General features: G+C 38.4%; 2 protein-coding genes across 2 annotated transcripts; one reads left to right on the top strand and one right to left on the bottom strand.

Moving 5' to 3' along the window:
* The first annotated feature begins 229 nt into the window (after window positions 1-229).
* On the top strand, window positions 230-19494 carry LOC127163139 (GTPase IMAP family member 8-like). Its single transcript, XM_051106201.1, has 10 exons — window positions 230-500; window positions 1336-1457; window positions 1550-1586; window positions 1777-2616; window positions 4479-4586; window positions 11444-11532; window positions 11819-11876; window positions 12112-12901; window positions 17544-17709; window positions 19405-19494. Exons 1-10 carry the CDS (start codon window positions 482-484, stop codon window positions 19492-19494), a joined length of 2319 nt encoding a protein of 772 aa, XP_050962158.1. The 5' UTR covers window positions 230-481.
* Window positions 6170-8047, bottom strand: LOC127178927 (GTPase IMAP family member 7). The gene has a single exon (XM_051132151.1). The coding sequence runs from the start codon at window positions 7242-7244 to the stop codon at window positions 6459-6461; it is 786 nt and encodes a 261-aa protein (XP_050988108.1). The 5' UTR covers window positions 7245-8047; the 3' UTR covers window positions 6170-6458.
* Window positions 19495-21050: the final 1556 nt, after the last annotated feature.

The raw sequence follows: 21050 nt of genomic DNA, 5'->3' as shown, positions 1-21050 counted from the left end.
AGCCAGCAAAGGACCAGCATAAACCAGCAAAGGACCAGCTTAATCCAGCATCAGAACCTACCTAACCAGCATCCCAGCATCAAAACATACTTACCAGCATATGCTGGTTTTTTCACCAGGGTCGAGTTGGAATTTTTTTTTTTTTTTTAAAAAGTGCATTAGCGCTTTATCCCCGGTAGATGTCAGCCTACACCAGGCAACCCTTAAAAAGAAAGCCTACCAACTTTACACCTTACAGCGAAACGAAACGGAAACCCAGTTAATATTTAGCCGGTTAAAAGTTAGTCAACGTCCCTTCAGATCCCAAAAGCAAACAAACAAACTGCTAATATAGCCTACAATCACGGTGTGTTGTACCTACTACCAAAAAATCATGGACCGAACGTTTTAAAGATTTAAGGTTTGCTGTAAATGCTCATAAACACTCGTTGAATAAAGACATTATTCACTAGGCGTACGTCACGACGCAGATCCTCGAAGGATGTGTTCCTCATATAAAGGTAAGTTCTAAGCCTTTATGATGGATACATTTAAGGTTCGTTTATTATATTATGCATCCCCCTGGTGAAAAACAGCATATGCTGGTAGGTATGTTTTGGTGCTGGTTTAAGATGGTCATTTGCTGGTTTAAGCTGGACCTTTGCTGGTTTATGCTGGTCCTTGACCAGCAACATGACCAGCATAAACCAGCAAAGGACCAGCTTAAACCAGCACCAAAACATACCTACCAGCATATGCTGTTTTTTTTACCAGGGCCATTATGGTACTTAAAGCAATGTCAAAGGGAGCTGGTGCAAAACTAATAAAAACTTAAGGAATACTTGCATAAAAATGAAAGATGTATAATAGAACATATAAAATATTTTGATAATAACAATTCTGTTATCACAATTTGGTTGTAAACCACATGCACAACAAGGAAAATGACCGTTCAAACAGTCTTTATAAAGCCATAAGGCACGCAAACAAAGAAGTACAACCATACACTGACGAGATCAGACAAACACTGGGGAGAAACACGGGGTTTAAATAAGACTGAGGGCTAACGAGATAACTAACAGACATGTGAGAGAGATAACTAAGACATGAGGGAAAAGTAGGTCAGAGACACTAGATTACATTGGGGTCATGGAATTTTTTTTTTTTTTTTTGCATGTAATGTCGGAGTCCCATCTTATTATTTAACAAAAATAAAGAAAGAAAGAAAGAAAAAGAAAGAAGGAAAGAAAAAGATTAAATGTCAGAATCTTTTATGAGCATTGGCAAATTTTAAATGTGTAGCAAGAACTTGACTTTTTTCTTCTTCTTCTTCTTCTTTTTTTAATATATATATAGCGCAGAGGCAGATTATTTATCCTGGACCATCAACAATTCCGTCAATGTCATGGATCCAAGATTTCTCTACAATACTACTGGTGCTTTGTGCAATAGTTTCTGCCATTGCAGTAGGGATTCAGGTATGCTTTAATGTATATTTTAGGCTTTTCTGTTTTCTAACATATATAACCAAATGTGATAAAAACGTATAATTTTATCTAAACACTTCCAGATGTTCAGTCAACAAAAACATGACTTGGATGACATAGGTAAATGACATCTATTAGCTATCTATTGTAATGTAATCCTTTGACACTGTGTGCATTTCTTCCTTTTTTTGTGTTGCCAAAACATGCATTGTAATAGAAAGTGTGATTTTAAATTGATATAGCTTAAGGTTGTTCATGTTTTATCAGATATTTAAGACACATATTCAATGTCATATTCTTGTTTATGTAGTAGTTGCATCAGTGCATCATCCAGGCGAACCGCTCCGGATTCTTCTGGTTGGAAAAACAGGGGTGGGAAAAAGTGCAACGGGCAACACAATCCTAGGAAAAAAGGTTTTTAAATCGGAGATATCGTCCTCCTCTGTGACTGGAGAATGTGAAAAATTTCATACAGTTATAAATGGCAGAAAAGTGTCTGTCATTGACTCTCCAGGACTGTTTGACACCAGCCTAACTAATGATGAGGTGATCGACAAAATTAAACTCTGTATCCCACTCTCTGCTCCTGGTCCACATGTCTTCTTAGTTGTGATTCAGCTGGGCAGATTCACAGATGAAGAGGCAGAAGCAGTACGAATTATCCAAACAGCTTTTGGTAAAGAATCTTCCATATACACCATGGTAATTTTTACTCATGGAGATCGACTGGAGGGCAAAAACATTCACACGTTTGTGCGGGACAGTCCAAAACTGCTCAGTTTCATCAAAACATGCTATGGACGATACCACGTGTTTAACAATAAAGACAAAAATCCTGAACAGGTCATTCAGCTGCTTGAACAGATTGATAAAATGGTCACTGGGAATGGTGGGCAACATTACACCAGTAAGATGCTTGAAAAAGTAGAAAGAGAGATTGAGAAAGAGAAACAACGTATCCTAAAGGAGACAGAGGAGCAGAGACAGAAAGAATTAGAAATTCTAAGGGCTAAACTTGAAGATGAGGCCTACGAAAAAGCAAAGAAAAAACTGAATGATGATTATGAGCAGCAAGCAAGATGGAAAGCAGAGAGGAACCCGTCATATTTAATGCAAGTGGTCAATTATTTGAAGAAACTGTTCAACTTTTTCTAAGCCAGTTCATTTCCAATGGACACAAATAATGGTCTTTTTTAGTTAATATGACCATATGACCATATTTCATACACTTGTGGTTTTGTAAGTGCGATGATTCTTTTGCTAAATTAGTCCTAGAAAGTCTTGTATATATTTCTTCTTATTTAAAACTTTTAACGTGGTCCGTAAACTGATTTTATTAATCCACTTGCATTATTCTCTACAATTTGTTGCCATAAATTGTAAATAAAGATCACATTTTGTCTGGTTCTTATCTGAATTATTTCAGTTGTTTTCTCACTTTATTAAATTGTATTCAAACATATGAAATGTGCTCGTCTGAAATTCAGCATACTTATGCAACCAGTTGACAAGTTTTGTGTTAATGCATTAAATTTGTTCAAAATTGTCACGTAATGTGTGAGGAAGGGGCGAACGAAGACGAAGGTCAAAGATAAAGTCTTTATTATAATCCACAGGTAATATCAAAACAGGTAAATCCACCGCAGGAGGGCATAAACACACATTTACATTGACGAGACCAGACAACAAACACTGAACTGAATGCAACTTATAAAGACAGGTGATTACATGAACATAATTAAGGCACAGATGATACAAGGTTAACTAATGATGACTAAACGAGGACAGGAAACAGGAACGAACAGGGAGAAACCAACACAAACAGTCCACGGGATGTGACAAAAATTGTCTTTCTAGAGATGAACAGCTTACATTTTTCATTACATGTTTAGAATTAAGAAAACATACTTTAATGGTTTGCATCAACTGCTTAATTAATGTTTTGAAAGAATCGGTGCAGTGAATCAGTTCACTAAAAAATCCCCGTCACAGGAACCAGTCAGTTTGGAACTTGCGAACAGACAAGCAAACACTTTTGGATACTTAAGTCTCACTTAAAATGTGATTCTTTTACACCTAGTATTGACATCCTTTTTTAAATTTATTTATTTTTTTTTATTTTGGCGACCAAATCACAAGTGGTCAGTGCTAAATTCTGGTGTAAACAGGGTCTGAAACATTTTTTGATCGGATCTCTAAATCACATAGGTAGTCATTTTAAACAATAAACGGCATAACAATGTATGGCATAAGTGTGAATGTGTTACATTGATAAATAATACAAATAAATGTATACAATTGTAATGTTTTCTTACTTCTCCAAATATCGTTTTGGGTAATATATATACTATACACTGCATACTAGTCTAGTCTACAGAGGTTAAGGTTAGATTTGGGCTGGTCTCTAAAAGGAAGAAAAACCTACACGTGTTCAACAAGTACAAACCATTCACTGACTTTGTCCAAGTTTTCTCATAATGAACTTTTCAAGAGTAGTAAACAGAAAATCTGATATTATTTTGAGAAATTTGTTTTCTGTCTCTGCTTTCGCTCTTGCCTCCCTCTCTTTTCTTTCCCACAGCTCTGTTATGGCCTGTTTCAGAGCCTCTGTGTCATATTTGATTTTCAGATCCTCCAGTTCTTTGCTTCTCTGCTCTTCATTTTCCATTAAGATTCGCTGTTTCTCCTCTTGAATTGCGATCTCTGCCTTCTCAAGCATTTCATTGGTATAACAGTGCCCTTCATTCTCAGAAATCATCTTGTGGATTTTTTCAAAAAGTTGATCAACCTGCATGGTATCCTTGATCTCATTTTTAAAAACATGACAGCGTTTCTGGAATTTCTCAAAAAGTGCCATCAAACCAGGGTTGCCGGTGACAAACTTTTGAATATCTCTACCCTCAAGCCTTTCTCCATGTGTAAATAAAATTATGAAATGCTCACTTGCATCTTCACCAAAGATCTTGAGAAAGATGTCCACTGTTTCTCTGTCCTCTTTTGTGAACCGTCCAGGCTCAAGCACCAGCAAGAAGACGTGTGGACCGGGAGAAGAAAGCGGAATACACAGCTTAATTCTGTTCACCATCTCCTCTATAGTAAAGCTGGGGTCAAACAGTCCTGGTGTGTCAATAACAGCAACCTTTGTGCTGTTAACATTCTTTGTAGCTTTCCAGCAAACCCTTGTCACAGATGATGATGACAAATTCGCTTTAAAAAACTTTTCACCAAGAATTGTGTTTCCAGTGGCACTTTTTCCAACTCCAGTCTTCCCCAAGAGAACAATCCTGAGCTCTTCAGATGGATTCTGCTGCTCTGACACTGTTTAAGAGCAATGCACAAATACATTGTATTACTGCATAATGTAATGTTACATCATCAACATGTATATTAATAATGTTTTCCTCAAGAACGTTATAGATGTGCCTATGTTTTATACATTTACTTTTTGTTGACAACAAAATTGTTAAATATGTGTAAGTCACAATGTTTACTGTCATGCCTTTAATAAATGTCAGTGTGAGATTTTCACACTTTAATCAAGTTTGCACCTTGGTTTAGAAAAAATAACTAATGTCCAAATGTTTCAAGCACAACCGAAATCAGTGAATCAAAAATTTATGACATAATAATCTACAGTGACAAACTTTCTGTTCATTTTGTTTTATTTAATAACAAACATAATGTTTACACCAAAATCATTCATAAGTAGTCATCAACTAGAGAGATGCTACATTTATTAAACAGCCAAACATTCATGTGTCAAAACCATAAAAATAAACCGCATATAATTCTTTAGTGTGTATACATAATTTCTTTCAAACATTTAAAAGGCACATTTGTGTATCTATTTCAAAGTGCTCTACATACATGTAATTTCAACAGTTACTTTACAAAATGTATAGTGTATATTGCTTTTGAGTAACTTGAGAAACTATTTTTTCATCAGTTTCTTTACAAGATAAAGCAGTGGCACTAAACCAATTACACTCCAAGAATACTCTGGGATTTTACTCAGTGTCGTTGTTTTGGTAAATGCTGCATACATCAGCAGAGCTGCAGCAGCAGTCATAGCAGCAGCAATGTAGGAGTGCTGTGTATTCCAGGACCTTCCCTGCTCCTTGTTTGTCCTAACATAATATTTTTGGTTTCTCTTTCCCAACTGACAGTCGATTTTCTCAAAGAGCTCACTGACCTGACATGTGTTTTCCCTGTCAGTATTATTGAACACATGATACTGTGAGCTGCATTTTTGGACGAGTTTCTGCAGGTTTTTATCCTCCCTTACAAACTGGTCTACACTTTTATTCTTAAGTTTGTCTCCATATGTAAAAAGCACTATTGTGAACAAATTCACATTTGAGCACAACATCTTCTGGAGAGTGTCCATCACATGTCTTTCTTGCTCAGTGAAGCGACCCAACTGAATGACCAGGAGAAAAGCATGGGGTCCGGGTTCACACAAAGTCAAGGCTCTTTCCAGCTCCTGCTCTACACTTGTATTAGCGGCATCAGTGTTTAATAAGCCGGGAGTGTCCACAACAGTCACGTTCCTCCCACAGACAACAGCATCTCTCCGTTCACTTCTTGAAGTGAGGGAAGTGGCGCTGAGGTCAGAGAGAAACTCTTCTCGGCCCAGAATGGTGTTTCCTGCTGCACTCTTCCCAACTCCCTGAAGGCCGACCAGAATCATTCGAAGGTGCTCCGTCACTCCTGGAAAAATGGAACTTCATTTGTTCAAAAAGAAACTGCTTTGTATATTAACAAACATAGTAAGAATATGTTTAAGTAATTAAATATCTTAAAAAAACACACATTTTTTAAACTCAGTTATTTTTATTAATTTCAGATTTACATGACAATTTCACACTGTAGCACTAAACTAAACTACAGTGACCCAGTATAATTGTTTTTCATTGCATGTATAGACTCAATAACTATGATGCTAATCACAATGACAATTCAGTGACTGAATAAGCATTCAGAAAACTTGTCTCATTGAAGAAGGCAGGTTCTTATCGCAACAGCAGCAGCAGCAGCACATCCTACCACTGCCAAACTAGCTTTCAGAAACTTATTGTTCCTTTCCGCTCTGTCTCTCGCTTCCTGTTCACTCATTTTTAGTTGCCTCATAAGTCTGTCTTTTTCTTCTTGTATTGCTCTCTCAGCCGCCTGAAGCATTTCATTTGTGTAATACGCTTCACCATTTACAGTCATGAGCTGGTCTATCTGTTCAAACAGCAAGTTGACTTGATTTGGATCATGTGTGTTGTTGTCAAAAACATGGTATCGCCCACTTGTAGTCTTGATGAAGTTTAGCAGATCGGGACTGTTTTTAACAAAGTCATGGATGCTTTTCTGTCCACGTTTCAATTTGTCACCATGAGTGAAGAGCACCATGGTGTATTTTGATGCTGGGTCACCAAAGATTTTCTGAATTTGCTCCACAGTATTTTTTTCCTCCGCTGTAAATCTCCCAAGCTGAACAACCACGAGAAAAACATGAGGGCCTGGCGCAGAGAGCGATATGCACAGTTTTATCTTTGCTTCAATCACAGTTTGTTCCTCTGTGGTGTCAAATAAGCCTGGAGTGTCAACAACGGCCATTTTTCGCCCATTGACATTTCCTCTGGCTTTATCACATGCTTTGGTCACAGAGGAGGAGGACAGTTCTGATGTAAACATGTTTTCTCCGAGGATGGTATTTGCTGCTGCACTCTTTCCTACTCCAGTCTTTCCAATCAGCACAATTCTTATTTCATCATTGCTCTCCTGATTCATCTGCACTGTTAAAGGACAAGGATATTATTATACCCGTATTATTTATGAAGGGTTGGAAGGACTTTTTCTCTGTTAAAAGGAGGGAAAGTAGTTACAGACCTTTATTTTAATTGCAAAACACAGCAGTATTTTTGTGGACACTTCAGTGGTGTATAACACCCATTGTTAAAATTAAACCTCTCTTGGCCCTGCTGATTAACTAAGAATACTGGAACTGGGAATGTTCTGGAGGTGCAATTTTAGTCCCACTTGAATTTCCTGAAATGTCGAGCCCACTTTTAAAACGTTGTAGATGAGTGTTCATGATGATATGAATTCTGTACACGTAAGTGTCAAACAATTGGTGCATTCTGTGCATTACAACCAGATATTTTGTGATCTTCAGTTTCACAATCATGAGAAAAAAACAGCCACCACCATTGTACAGTGTGAAATTACATAAAAACCTTGCTTTTGGACAGTGCTTTTGGATAACGACGTATTTTTTTTAATGTTGTTTTGCATATCAAATCATACAATTAATATTTAAAATGCTGTACAACCCAATCTTTTTCTATTGTATGCTAATATCCTTTAATTGTTGTTGTCTGTTTATTTTAGTGCTCTTCTGCAATGCTGCACATTGAATGTCCAGCATAAATTAATAAACAATATTTAAATGTTATAGTAATTATATATGTAAAAACTTTACAGAGATGTGAAGACAAAATAATGTTTTACCTTTTTTCGGTTTCCATAGTTTGGAAGAAGTGGTTGGGTGTGGCAATATTTGTAGAAAGGTTTTTTTGTTGCACTCTGCTGAAGACTTTCTTTTCTGTGGAAAATTAAACAGTCCAGACCTTTTATAGTCTGCCTATTTTAGCCCTCCCATATCCACATGAATGCTGCAAGAATGCATGCTTGGAAAAGGATGTGGGGTGTGGGGGTATGGTTAGCACCAGAAAATCAGGTCACAACAAGTGGGATATAAATCTTGGAAAATCTTGGACATGTTTTCCACATCAAGTGCATAGTTTTGATACATGGTTACAATACTGCCTAGAGCATCAACAGAGTCTGGCATGACCCTGCATTAATTATTTAAATGTGCGCTGTAACATAAAAACATACGCCTTTGAAAAACAACCTTTGTAAATCACAAATGTTTTGACTATTTTAAATAAATGCACACTTCAAGCTGTTCTACTGGGTAGGGCAGTAGAGTCATACAATTCCTGCCACAATTCACAATTCTACACTACACAATTCCTGACTTTTTTCCAGACATTTTTGTTCTACAAGTAAAAGTGAAAGTAGATTTCACAAATGGGTGTTTCTGGAATGTGCAAAATCTTTTCAATACTTCTCTCTTTCTAAACACCTCTTGTAATGTGGTTTGTTCTTCCTAGATTTGGTAGGAAATTTCATGTTTACATCGATTTATGTCATGGATTTATGTATATATAACTTATTTTAGTTTCTTAAGAAGAGCCATTTACAACAAACAGTGAATAGCTTTTTTTTACAAGAGAAACACAATGTAGATGCTGAAGCACTTACGCAATATTTGCCAGTTTCTGTTGGCGATTTTTAAAAAGATTTTCTTTTATGTTTCACACAAGAAATAAAGTCATACAAGTTTGAAACAACACGTTCAACTAATCAGTTTATAGGTTTCATCAGTCCTCAGTTTTACTTTGCATCTTTTGTAAAATGTCTTTAAATAACAAAAAAGTAGTAGTGACTGTCAGTCTAAATCACCCACCAAAGTTGCACCTTTTTTATTTCTCTTAAGTTAGGCATCCTGTTAATTGTTTTGTCAATGTGTAAATAATCAAGCCACAATTATTCACAATTGCCTGAACAAGTCTAAGTATGTGAGCCTGTATATGATTTTGTGACATGAAATGTCACAAATATTAATTTTGTGAATAGCTCAGAACACTGCATAACAGGAGGAACTCAGTACAAGGTTTTGCTGTCTGACAAAGGACAATCTTCTTTCCAAAAAGCATAATTGTAATATTCCATCAGGGGATCAAGGGATTTTCATAATGCAAATGATCACGAAAAGACTGTCTGTGATTTATAGTTTGAGGCTTAGCAACAATGCTACTTTTGTTTTACTAATATTCAAGCTATTCTGAAGCTACAGAGCAAAGTCAAAAAAAAACACACAATGATATTTTCATAGAAAATATTGTAATTACCCGTAAACCGTCTCAACCAACCATCTTTCTTACTGTAATGGTGTGAGGGGGACGGGAAGCGGGCGGATGCAAATGCAAAGCTTTATTGAAACGTGACAAAGACATGGTCAAACACAGGCAGGGTCAGACATCGGCAAACAGGTATGTTAGAGCAAGACCAGTGTTGGAATTGAGGGAGGGCTGGGAGGGTCCCGGACCTCCTATAAGCATTAAGGGACCACCCATAACACCCCAAAAAATATACTTGGGGGATCCCCTATTTTTTCAATAAAATATAATACTTAAAACATAAAACTAGTGCAAATTAAATAAAATGATTCAATTGCTGTATTAAATTTAGACCTGCTCCCGTTAAATCGTATTTTATTTTTATGCTTTTTACACCGTTGCGCATTATAACCAACCACACACGACTCTGTTGAGTTTAGAATGCAGTGGCCAATCAGAGGTGTTCGGAACAGTCATTGCTGAAACCTGGAGTTTTGTTCAGATTGAACTCGCGAATTCACTCATCATAAAGCAACAAAGTGCAGATGTACGAACTAAGTAAGTAATACATATTTATCATACAGTGTATGGACAGCTTCATTGATTATAAGATGAGTTATGAGTGCTTAAACACTCGCTAGACTGACTGCTCATTTACAGTGTGTTCTTTCACTGCGTGATTCAGTCTATTAAAATGTATTTTCCCAAAATTTAGGATATGGGGGCAGAAAATGTATATTTATATCATTTCATATAGTTAATCAGTATCACACGAAGAGTGCCTTTTTTTTTTTTTTAGGGGGACCCCCCAAGAGCTTTGACACAATTCAAACACTGAGCAAGACACAAGAGTAATCAGTAAAAAGGTGAGGGTTGATCAATGGCGAACGTAATCCAGGGGGCTAGACAAAAGGGGTTATCCGATAAGACAACCGAGAGAACCAAAGGGCAGGCAGCGAAACAGACAAAACAATATAAAAAGGCTAGAAAACAAAACAAAGAATAAATGACTAGAAACATGACAGAACTAGGCTAAGGACTGACAAGGAGGCTCTGTACAGCTGGCAACACAATGCATACAATACTCGACAATAGTGAGAGGAAGTCCAAGGCTTATATAGAGTCTCTGATTGGATGCAGCTGTGTGCATGTAATCAGAGCAATAGATGATGGGAAATGTAGTCCGGGGTGTGGTGCAACAGTCTGTGTAATGTGAAATGACAAGGCGACCTCTGGCGGTGAGCAGACTGGCGTACAGGACCAGATTCATGACACTTACCTTTTTATAATCTGAAGAATCTTCTTTCGCCACAAATAACCTTTTGTGAAACAGAAAGGTTCTTCAGATGTTTAAGGTTCTTTATGGAATCATTTAGACAAAAAAGGTTCCTCTATGGCGTCGTAAAACACCTTTATTTTTCAGAGTGTAAACCTTTACCAAAAAACAAGGAAACATGACGCTTAAAAAACAACAACAGCAGCAAATGCAGCAAAAAAGATCAACTGAAACAAAATGGTAAATGTAAGTTAATGAGCAAATATTCCACTAAAAGCACAAAATGATTTAAATGAAAGACAACTGAGACAGCTATAGTTCTTTGAATCTAGAATTTGTATTTACATTAGCTTACAATACCATTCCTTAAGCACATGCAGGGCACAGTATATTATCCTGTAAAGGACTGATTGACTTTGTCCTACATGACTAAATGCTCGGAGGCATCAGGTGACAGAAGAGAAAAATCTTGTAAGTGTCATTTGATGCTCCTCCTCTTCACTCATTCAGGTATAACCGTGGGGAAAAATGAAAGCTGAAACTAAAATAAAGATACAGAAAGAAATTCAGATAAGCGAATCTGCAATGAAAGGTAGGATTCAACTTACAGAATTACAGAAATTAACATGAATTGTAGCATTGCAAATATCATTAATGTTAAGTAAATGATACAGGTTTAGAAACAAACTACACATAATTCAAATGCATCATATTAACATCTGGTTAACACAAATTTGAAACCACAGGAAAACACAGCGAATCCAAAGGACATGAATCCACTGTATCCAAGACCTGGTTTCGGTACTTCTTTGATACTATTGCAGACGGTTTACGGGTAATTACAATATTTTCTATGAAAATATCATTGCGTGTTTTTTTGACTTTGCTCTGTAGCTTCAGAATAGCTTGAATATTACTAAAACAAAAGTAGCATTGTTGCTAAGCCTCAAACTATAAATCACAGACAGTCTTTCTGTGATTCAGTCTTTCAGTGCATTACAGGAATGACCCCCATAATTTATTTCTCAAAAAAAAAAAAAAAAAAAAAAAAAAAAAAAAAAAATCACACCTTTTATGAATGTGATATATGTATAAACATATATTTATAAACTTATTTGCAGATTAGGAAACATGAGACTGACACTTCATTCAGTGGTGCTCTGGAAAAAATAGAGACAGGTAAGATTATGTTAGTATTTTAGATGGTGGTCCTTTTCCAACTGTAGACATGTTTGTGTTATGTATGCATAAACAAAACTTAACCTTGTTCATTAAAAATTGTTTTGAAAGTTATGTATTGTAATAATATGTTTTAGATACATTATATATCATAATAGATAATAATAATAAATCATAATAGTAAAAAGAATCAACAAAATATGTCCTGCATGTGATGATTCATGTTCTCTAACAGAAAAAAAAGGTGAGATCCGGATTGTCCTGCTTGGAAAGACGGGGGTTGGGAAAAGTGCAACAGGAAACACCATCCTGGGAGAAAAAGTCTTTAAATCAGCTGCTTCAGCTTCATCTGTTACTAAAAAATGTAAAAAAGAATTTGGGATTATTAATGGAAGAAAAATTTCGATTATTGACACTCCTGGTCTTTTTGACACAGAAATGACTAAAGAAGAGGTAGAGAAAGAAATTAAGATGTGCATATCTTATTCTGCTCCAGGACCACATGCCTTTCTAGTTGTTATTAAACCAGATAAATTCACAGAAGAAAATGCAAAAACAATCAAATTAATTGAAGCAATATTTAGTGAGGAGGCAAGAGAATATGCCATGACAGTGTTCACTCATGGAGATCAGATACAGGACATTAAATCATTTATCTGCAGCAATACAAACCTGCGAGCGTTTGTCAGAAACTGTGGGAGACGCTGTTTTGTGATTGACAACTTGAAGCAGGATCCAGAACAGGTTATGCAACTGCTAGACAATATTGATGAAATGGTTAGTGATAATTGTGGAGAATACTACACTAATGAAATGCTTCAGGAGGCAGAGAGAGCAATTGTGAAAGAGAAAGAACGGATCCTGAAAGCGAATGAAGAACAACGAAAGAGGGAGATGGAGGCTCTACAGCGTAAACATCAAGGTGAAGAACTAGAGAAAATGAAAAAACAATTAGCAGAGAAACAGGAAGAACTGGCAAGAATTAAAGCAGAGAACTCCAATTTCATCATTTCAGCTATACTAAAGTTTACTTATGATATTTTAAAATTGTGGTTTTCAAAATAAATGTTTTGGTTTATACTACTATGTAGTATGCTCTTTACTAACTTTGTTGAAGTTGTATTACCTATCATGAAAAGTCAGTGGAATTTTTGCAGTAAAGGGCAAAACAGGAGAAAAATCAATTCCTTGACTTTCACAAGTTAAACTGCATTCTTTTCTTTAATACTATCAGTGTATGTTTTACCAAAAGTTTCCCACAATTTCACTGTAAATTTTTTTCACTGTATTTTCCCCACCTTTCTTTGTTTTCTTGGATAATAATAATAATAATTTGGTTTTACAGACTTCACTTTTATTTAGAGTTTACTTTTATTTTTATTTGTTCTGTATTATTTTTACATCTGTTATATTTGATCAATTTATCAGCCTAAATATTGAATAAGTAAAAGTTGTACATATTAAAACATTTTTGTACAGTTACATATCTTGTCATCAGTCTTTCCCCCGCCTGATTTTGTTAACTATAATAATTTCTCCCAATATTTTAAATCAGTTAATGTAAAACATCATACATAACATTCCCTCTTTTTTTAATTTATGACATTTTCATAAATAACTCATTGACATTTGTTAAAGTTGTTGTTGCCCAGAACCAATAAGAGTAATCATAGTGATAAATGCTTTGCTTTCAGAGAGAAAGAGGTTCTATCTTAGAAAGAAACAAATCATTATACAGTAACGTGACACATGGACCTTATACAAATCCATCCATGTCTCATCTGCTAACAGCCAGACACCTCAGCCAGGCAAGAACAGGACCTCTGGTAACAAGTCTGGGAAGGACAGGACTTCTTATTAGTCAAAATGCAGTTCTGCTCTTCACCCACCTAGAGATTGAGGTTTTGGCTTGTGACTGCCATAAAAATTCCTTAGGACCTCCAGGATGCAGCAGCAGTGGGTGAAACAAAGAGAAATCACAAAGATCCATCCAAATCCATTCATTGCCATGTTTTTTAAACCTTAAAACTGATGCACACTACAACACACCCATCTTATACTTAGTCAGAGAAATAAGTATTCTCAGTGACAGTGATTTGTAGTGCAACATCTTACACAAACTCAGTTGTTAATGAACAAATGAATGCATGCATGACAGCTCAGTCTTTTTCAGTCGTGTTTGGACTTAATGTGTCCGTAATATGTATGTGTTATGTGTTATTCTGGTTGTGGTTTGGTAAGTGAATAATGCATCAGTAAAACTTCAGTGACACTTTTCTAAACGTTTGTTTGGACTACGCAAATAAATTCCACAGGAGAAGGGTTCCCCGGCTCTGATGGAACCAGCCAATCACAGTGCCAAATTGTAACTTCCTCATCGAAAAAGGGATAAAAGTATCCTTCCAAAAGACACTCCTTGTTCTGAGTGTTCAGCCTGTTACAGGGAAGGCAGCAACAGACACATCCAGTCTGAGTCTTCAGCAAATCCAGTGAGACACCAACAGATACACCATTCTGAGTACATGTTGTGAGTACACAACAGATACATGTTCAGAGTCTTCATCCAGCGAGACAACAATAGATGCAGTATGTCCTGAGTCTCCATCCTAGAAAGACAGTGGATTGGCCAAGTAATGAGTCTCTAGTTCAGAGAGGCATAAGGCATTTGCAACAAGGTTAAGCTCCGGCGAGTAAACCTGACATCAAGGTACTTTTGCTTGCCTGTTCCAAGTTAAGGACCTACTCCAGGGCCACATCTGCACGTTTCAGATTTTAGGACCCTTTGGTGCTCTAGGAGATCAGCATCGTACAGCGCTTTGTGCTCAAGGTTGAATTTCCTACTCCTTTCCCCATTGCATTGTTACCAGCACAAACAATGGAAGAAGTCACTACCACTGGACTGCTCACTCAACCACAGAGAATGTAACTATTATTTCCAAACCTCTTCCAGAGACTGTGACATTTCTATATTATCAGTATATGATTTTCTAATTTACATTCGAAATTACATAGCTGATTGATAACAAATAATAGCTTATTTACTTGTTTGATGCATAATAAGGTTCTTCATCTTATTTGTTCAGAGTAGCAACAGTTTTTCCATAAGATAACATAGCTCTGACATAGCAACACCCAACATAATCATTGCATTTTATGCATCTTTTGCACTTCATTCCTTTTTAATTCATGATATTCATTTAGTAGTTGTTGATTACTCTTGTTTATCTTTAACTACACTATTCTGCCTCACTAGGTTGGCGAAAACAATGTCACTACAATTGTATAACACAAACATAATGTTTACACCAGAATAATTTAGAAGTAATCTTTAACATATTGTTACTATCAACCAGGCACTGCTTTTTCAAACAGGCAAACATTAATGAGTTTTATTTAAAAAATATAAATGTGTAATTTTCAAACAAGTGTACCTGCTATATTGCTATCTTTGAATAACTATCAGCTTATCAGCTTCTTCATAAGAAAAAACAGTGGCACTAAACCAACTAAATACACTTTCTTGTTGTCCTTGTTGAACAGGCTGTGGAACATTTTCCAAAGTCTCCACCCTTTTTTACTATTTCACTAGCAAGGACCACACCTCAAACAAATATGATAATGAATAGTGTATTGCACAAAATGTTAGGGAAGTGTAGGAAGAGGATGAAAAGGTAAGGGCATAGGAAGATGGTCAGGTTGATCTGGGTGTCTAGGATTTATGGCCTGGAGAGACTCAGAGTGGGGGTATTGTCTCATTTGTATATTTAGGCCAGATGATTAGGACCCCCAAAGTTGAAAGGAGCTGAGGTAAGATTGAGCTTGACGGAGAACATGAGATCGTCACTTAGTCAGTTTGCTTCTTCAATGGGAGAAGACGAGAGGAACTGAGGAGTGGATAGTAGGATCCGAAATACAGGAGTGGACAGAAGGATAGAAGGTAGAGGAGTCAGAGTGAGTTCTGAGCGATAAGGGTAGCCGAAGGATGCTAGCAAGGACATGGAGTCTTGAGTTTGATCGGTCTAGGGGTTTAGGTAGTCTGGTCCTACAGAGATTAGGAGAGGCTAGGTAGGTTAGTGGTTGCTGGTAGGCCTGTTAGGTGGTGTTAATAGTTTTAACTACTGCTGCGTTATTTGTGCCCCCCAAAAAAGGCTGCTATGATAATGGGATAGGTTTCACAATGTGGTGGGCGAAGCACTTGACTATGGACTGGGCTCCGAGGTCGTTCAGAGGCAAACCAGCGCTCACTGTAATGACTGCTGAAGTCTATTGGGGGTGCTGCATCAGTATAGATGGATATCATTGAGATGGGTGATAGAGTTGTGAAAATGCTAAACTGGGATAGGATGAATTGTTGCCGGAGGCACATTTTCATTTGTGTGCATCATCTGAGTGACTTTGTTGCGAAGAGATGGGATGGCTGCTGATTTAGACAGAAGGTTGGACAGGATTTCCTTTGAGGAATAATCCAGATGGCATGGTTGAGGCGGTTTAGAAGTGCTAAGAGCTGGAGCTTGTATACATCTAAACTCAATGGTAGTGCAAGGCCCTGAAATTTCCTGCTCTGAAGATGGAGCGCTGAGTTTGGTGAAAACATTGATTAGTATGGAATTCCTGATTGCGGTGGTGCGACAGAGTTGAAAAGTTAGGAAGTCGTTTAGAAGATGAAGGACGTGAAGGAATCTGTGAATGTTGGTGAGAATCCGGCATAGAGCTTCAGAAACAGAGTTGGAAATTCTAGGTCTGCTTCTGCATCTGGGGGGCTCTGTAAGGTTCGCATGAAGGGATGTTTGAGCTGCAGTAACCGGCAGTAAAGAGGGAGAGGGAAGGCAAAAGTATAGACCAGTTGGAAATAGAATTGGAGGTTGAAGGAGGGAGCATGAAAGCCGCGTTGCTGTAAACAACTGAGGGAAGAGTGGAAGAATGGATGTTGGGATGAAAGGATGTTTTAGGTGGGGTTTTGAAGAGTATTGAGAATGAGAGGGTGTTGATAGAGGGAGGTAGAGAGAGAGAAACTAATTTAGAAGAATAATCTAGATCTAAGAATAACTAGGAAGCTTAATGTAGAAGAATTGAAATTACATTGAGTTGGATTGAATTGAATAGTATAGAGAGAGGAAGGGAGATAGAGAGAGAAAAAGATTTAGAAGAAAAATCTAAGTCTAAGAATAACTAGGAAACTAAATCTAGAAGAATTGAAATTACGTTGAATTGAACTGAATAGAGAGAGGAAGGGATGTAGAGAGAGAGAAAAAGATTTAGAAGAATAATCTAAATCTAAGAATAATAATAAATCTTAATCTAGAAGAATTGAAATTGAATTGAATTAAGAGAGAGAGTGTCATGTGTGCTTTGTGTCTGTCCTTGGACTCCTGTGTTGAGGTGTTTTTCTGCCCCGTTGTTTCTGTCTTCACTTTCTTAGTTTGGTCCCTGTTTCCTTGGTCTGCTTGTTTGTTTCTGTGGTTGCCCCTGTGGGTGTTTATGACAGTTGCCCACGCCCCCTTGTTGTTTCGTTTAGCTTGTCTGTCTATTTAAACAGCTGGGTTTTCGCTTGTGTTTGCTGGTCATTGTTTCATGTATCCCTGTATTGCTCTCTGGATGTTCCTGCCTGTTATGTGAAGTTTATGATAGTCTATGATATGATAGTTTTTTGTCTTTTCTGAATTGAAGTTGTGTATGCAAGTGGATTCTCTGTCTGTCTCATCCTTACGTTACAGAACGACCAGCCTACTATGAATCCAGCAGCACAAATTATATGTCTCCGTCAAGGAGATCGGCCCTCAAGGACTATGTGACGGACCTTGTTGAGCTAGCACAGTTGACTAGTATGGACAAGGTATGCCCGATGATATTTTTCGTGGTGGCCTATCTGAGCCACACAGCTCACTTATGCCTCTTCATGATCCTCACTGGACTCTGGAGTTTTACATTGATCTGGCACTCCAACTGTGGGGCTCTCCTTTTACCGTGGGAATTGCAGAGGAGGAAAGCGATACAGCCACTCTTCCTGAGTCAAGTCAAGCCACGGCCACACCTCCTGAGTCAAGTCAAGCCACGGCTACTCTTCCTGAGTCAAGTCAAGCCACGGCCACTCCTCTTGAGACAAGTCAAACCACGGCCACTCTTCCTGAGTCGAGTCAAGCCACAGCCACTCCTCCTGAGACAAGTCAAGCCACGGAAACTCTTTTTGAGTCGAGTCAAACCACGGCTGCTCCTCCTGAGTCAAGTCAAGCCACGGCCACTCTTTCTGAGTCGAGTCAAGCCACGGCCACTCTTTCTGAGTGGAGTCAAGCCACGGCCACTCTTTCTGAGTGGAGTCAAGCCACAGCCACTCCTCCTGAGTCAAGTCAAACTACGGCCACTCTTCCTGAGTCAAGTCAAGCCACGGCCACTCTTGCTGAGTCGAGTCAAGCCATGGCTGCTCCTCCTGAGTCTAGTCTAGCCACGGCCACTCCTCCTGAGTCAAGTCATACCACATCCACTCCTCCTGAGTCAAGTCAAACCACGGCCACTCTTCCTGAATCAAGTCAAGTCAAGCCACGGCCACTCTTGCTGAGTCGAGTCAAGCCATGGCTGCTCCTCCTGAGTCTAGTCTAGCCACGGCCACTCCTCCTGAGTCAAGTCATACCACATCCACTCCTCCTGAGTCAAGTCAAACCACGGCCACTCTTCCTGAATCAAGTCAAGTCAAGCCACGGCCACTCTTCCTGAATCAAGTCAAGTCAAGCCACGGCCACTCTTCCTGAGACAAGTCAAACCACGACCACTCTTTCTGAGTCATTCAAACCACGGCCACTCCTCCTGAGACAAGTCAAACTACGACCACTCTTTCTGAGTCATTCAAACCACGGCCACTCCTCCTGAGTCAAGTCATGCCACGGCCGCTCCTCCTGAGTCAAGTCATGCCACGGCCGCTCCTCCTGAGTCAAGTCATGCCACGGCTGCTCTTCCTGAGTCAAGTCTAGCCACAGCTGCTCTTCCTGAGTCAAGTCAAGCCATGGCCGCTCTTTCTGGGTCAAGAACTCCTGTTCCACCGTGGAAGTCTTCTGCTCCATTTGCTTCACCATGGAGGATATCTTTTCCGTCTGCCTGCCTGTTCCACCTCTGCTCTACCACCTTCCTGGACTGTGTCATTTTTAGGAGCATCTGGAATCTGCTCCATCTGGCCGTCGCTAGGGGGGAGCTGCTGTCTGTGACTGTGTCGGAGAATTCTTGTGACGTCATGTCATGAGTGACTCGCTAGCAGTTGCCAGAAGTGCTGAGAGCTCGGAGTTTAGACAAAAGCAAAAGTTAGATTAATGCTGAATAAATGGAATAATCTCACTTTTGCTGTCCGCACGATTGAATTGATGCCTTTGGATTTAAGTGTGCATTAAAGGCGAGCCGCGGTTCGGTTAGTGATGTTGTCCCCGACTCTGGAAGATGCACATTGGGAGCGCTGAGAAGGTCTATCAGGAGTTGAGTGCGAGAGGAGCGGCTCGCGAGGATACCATTCTCTGCGTCTGCTATGCGAATGAATCTCGGTTCATAGATCTTGCTGGAGGAGAGGACGGAGCTCGGGGACCGCTCTGAGAGCTTTCTTGAGATGATGAAAGCTCGCGGCCTAGGATGTGTGCGATGAAACGCGAACATTTACAAGAGTGACTGTGATCTAAATGATGAGAGGTATTCCTTGAAGAAGTGGAACTTAAATCAAGCAGATGGTCATCTGGACCGGGTGAGTTTGTCTGAATCCGATGTGAGTTTCAAGAGAAAGAGTCAAACAGCACAGTATGAGGCAGCCCGATATATAAAGGATTCAGGAAGTGAGGTGATTGGTAGAGGCATGGCCCTGCTCCCGAACCTTTGTTAACTAATTAACTCCATATCATCACCTGAGGCACTTGGAGCACTTGAAGAATACTCTGGGACTTTACACTGTGTCATTGTTTTGGTAAATGCTGCATACATAAACAGAGCTGCAACAGCAGCAGCAATGTAGAAGTGTTGTGTATTCCAGGACTCTCCCTGCTCCCTGTTTGTCCTAACATAATATTTGTTGTTTCTCTTTCCCAAATGACAGTCCACTTTCTTAAAAAACTCACTGACCTGACATGTGTTTTCTCTATTATGTGTTTTCTGCTATTATTATTGAACACATGATAATGTGATCCACATTTTTGGATGAGTTTCTGCTCCTCTACAAACTGGTCTACAATTTTATTCTCAAGTTTGTCACCATATGTAAAAAGCACTATTGTAAACAAATTCACATTTGAGCACAACATCGTCTGGAGTGTGTCCAGCCTTATCTCTTGTAATGTAGATTCCTTGTCTTCATAGATTTAATGGGAAATTTCATGTTTCCATCAGTTTACATCATGGGCTACTGTATAATTGTAGTTTCTAAAGAAAATGTACAACAAGTGTATAGATTTATTGCAAGCTATTATTCAGTAATGTTCAGTCGTGAAGAGAAATACAAACTAGTTGCTTTCTATTGATGCAGGTGCTTTTGTAATTTAGTAAACTGTCCAATTATTTCATTTCAGTAGTTAAAGGTAGTTCACAAGTTATATCAAAGGTTAAAAGATATAAGACTATTGGTAACCAAACCATTCTGTCTATTTAGTTCCATTGTATGGCCAAAAAAAAAAAAAAAAAAACCTAATCATTCCCACTTGTGATTATGAGCTCGACAAATTCAAGCGATCATCTTTACATTGCTTTCATATGCATTTTTTCAACTACCACATTCTTTTTACGATCATTCTGGTAGCACGTAAAGGCAGCATCACTAACAACAGGCAGTGACAATGGTAGCTTTAGTAAAATTAGCTTACTTAATATATATTTACTTTGTCTGGAGCTGATGTTCACGCACAAAGCATTGGTATAGATCCCTCTTTCAGAGTCAACCTTTGCGAAAATCCAGCAATGGACTGACCCTTATTTGTGAGGCAGTCCGGCGTAAAATGATTGGCACAAACATATAGGACTTTACAGTTTTTTATGGAACATTTAATTTAAAATTTAAATTTACCCACAGTGTCCTCAGCGGCTCAGATGGAGGGAGTCTATGGAGACTCCTATGTTCGTTGGTGCATCCCAAAACACAACACATGTAATGCCTCTTTGGCACTGACATTATATCTCCAGCAGCTACTGCAAGAAAACAGTAAGCCACAAATGTGGCTT

Source organism: Labeo rohita, chromosome 1 (assembly GCF_022985175.1).
Source record: "Labeo rohita strain BAU-BD-2019 chromosome 1, IGBB_LRoh.1.0, whole genome shotgun sequence".
Classification (NCBI taxonomy): Eukaryota; Metazoa; Chordata; class Actinopteri; order Cypriniformes; family Cyprinidae; genus Labeo; species Labeo rohita.
This window is presented reverse-complemented; position numbering and strand designations above follow the sequence as displayed.

Bases quoted from the DNA above. Each gene is read 5' to 3' on its own strand.
- LOC127163139 (XM_051106201.1), top strand. The intron at 4,587-11,443 runs GTGTGTCAATAA...TTGAAACCACAG, and splicing joins GCTGGGGTCAAACAGTCCTG to GAAAACACAGCGAATCCAAA. The intron at 11,533-11,818 runs GTAATTACAATA...ACTTATTTGCAG, and splicing joins CTATTGCAGACGGTTTACGG to ATTAGGAAACATGAGACTGA.
- LOC127178927 (XM_051132151.1), bottom strand. From the start codon at position 7,244: ATGAATCAGGAGAGCAATGATGAAATAAGAATTGTGCTGATTGGAAAG.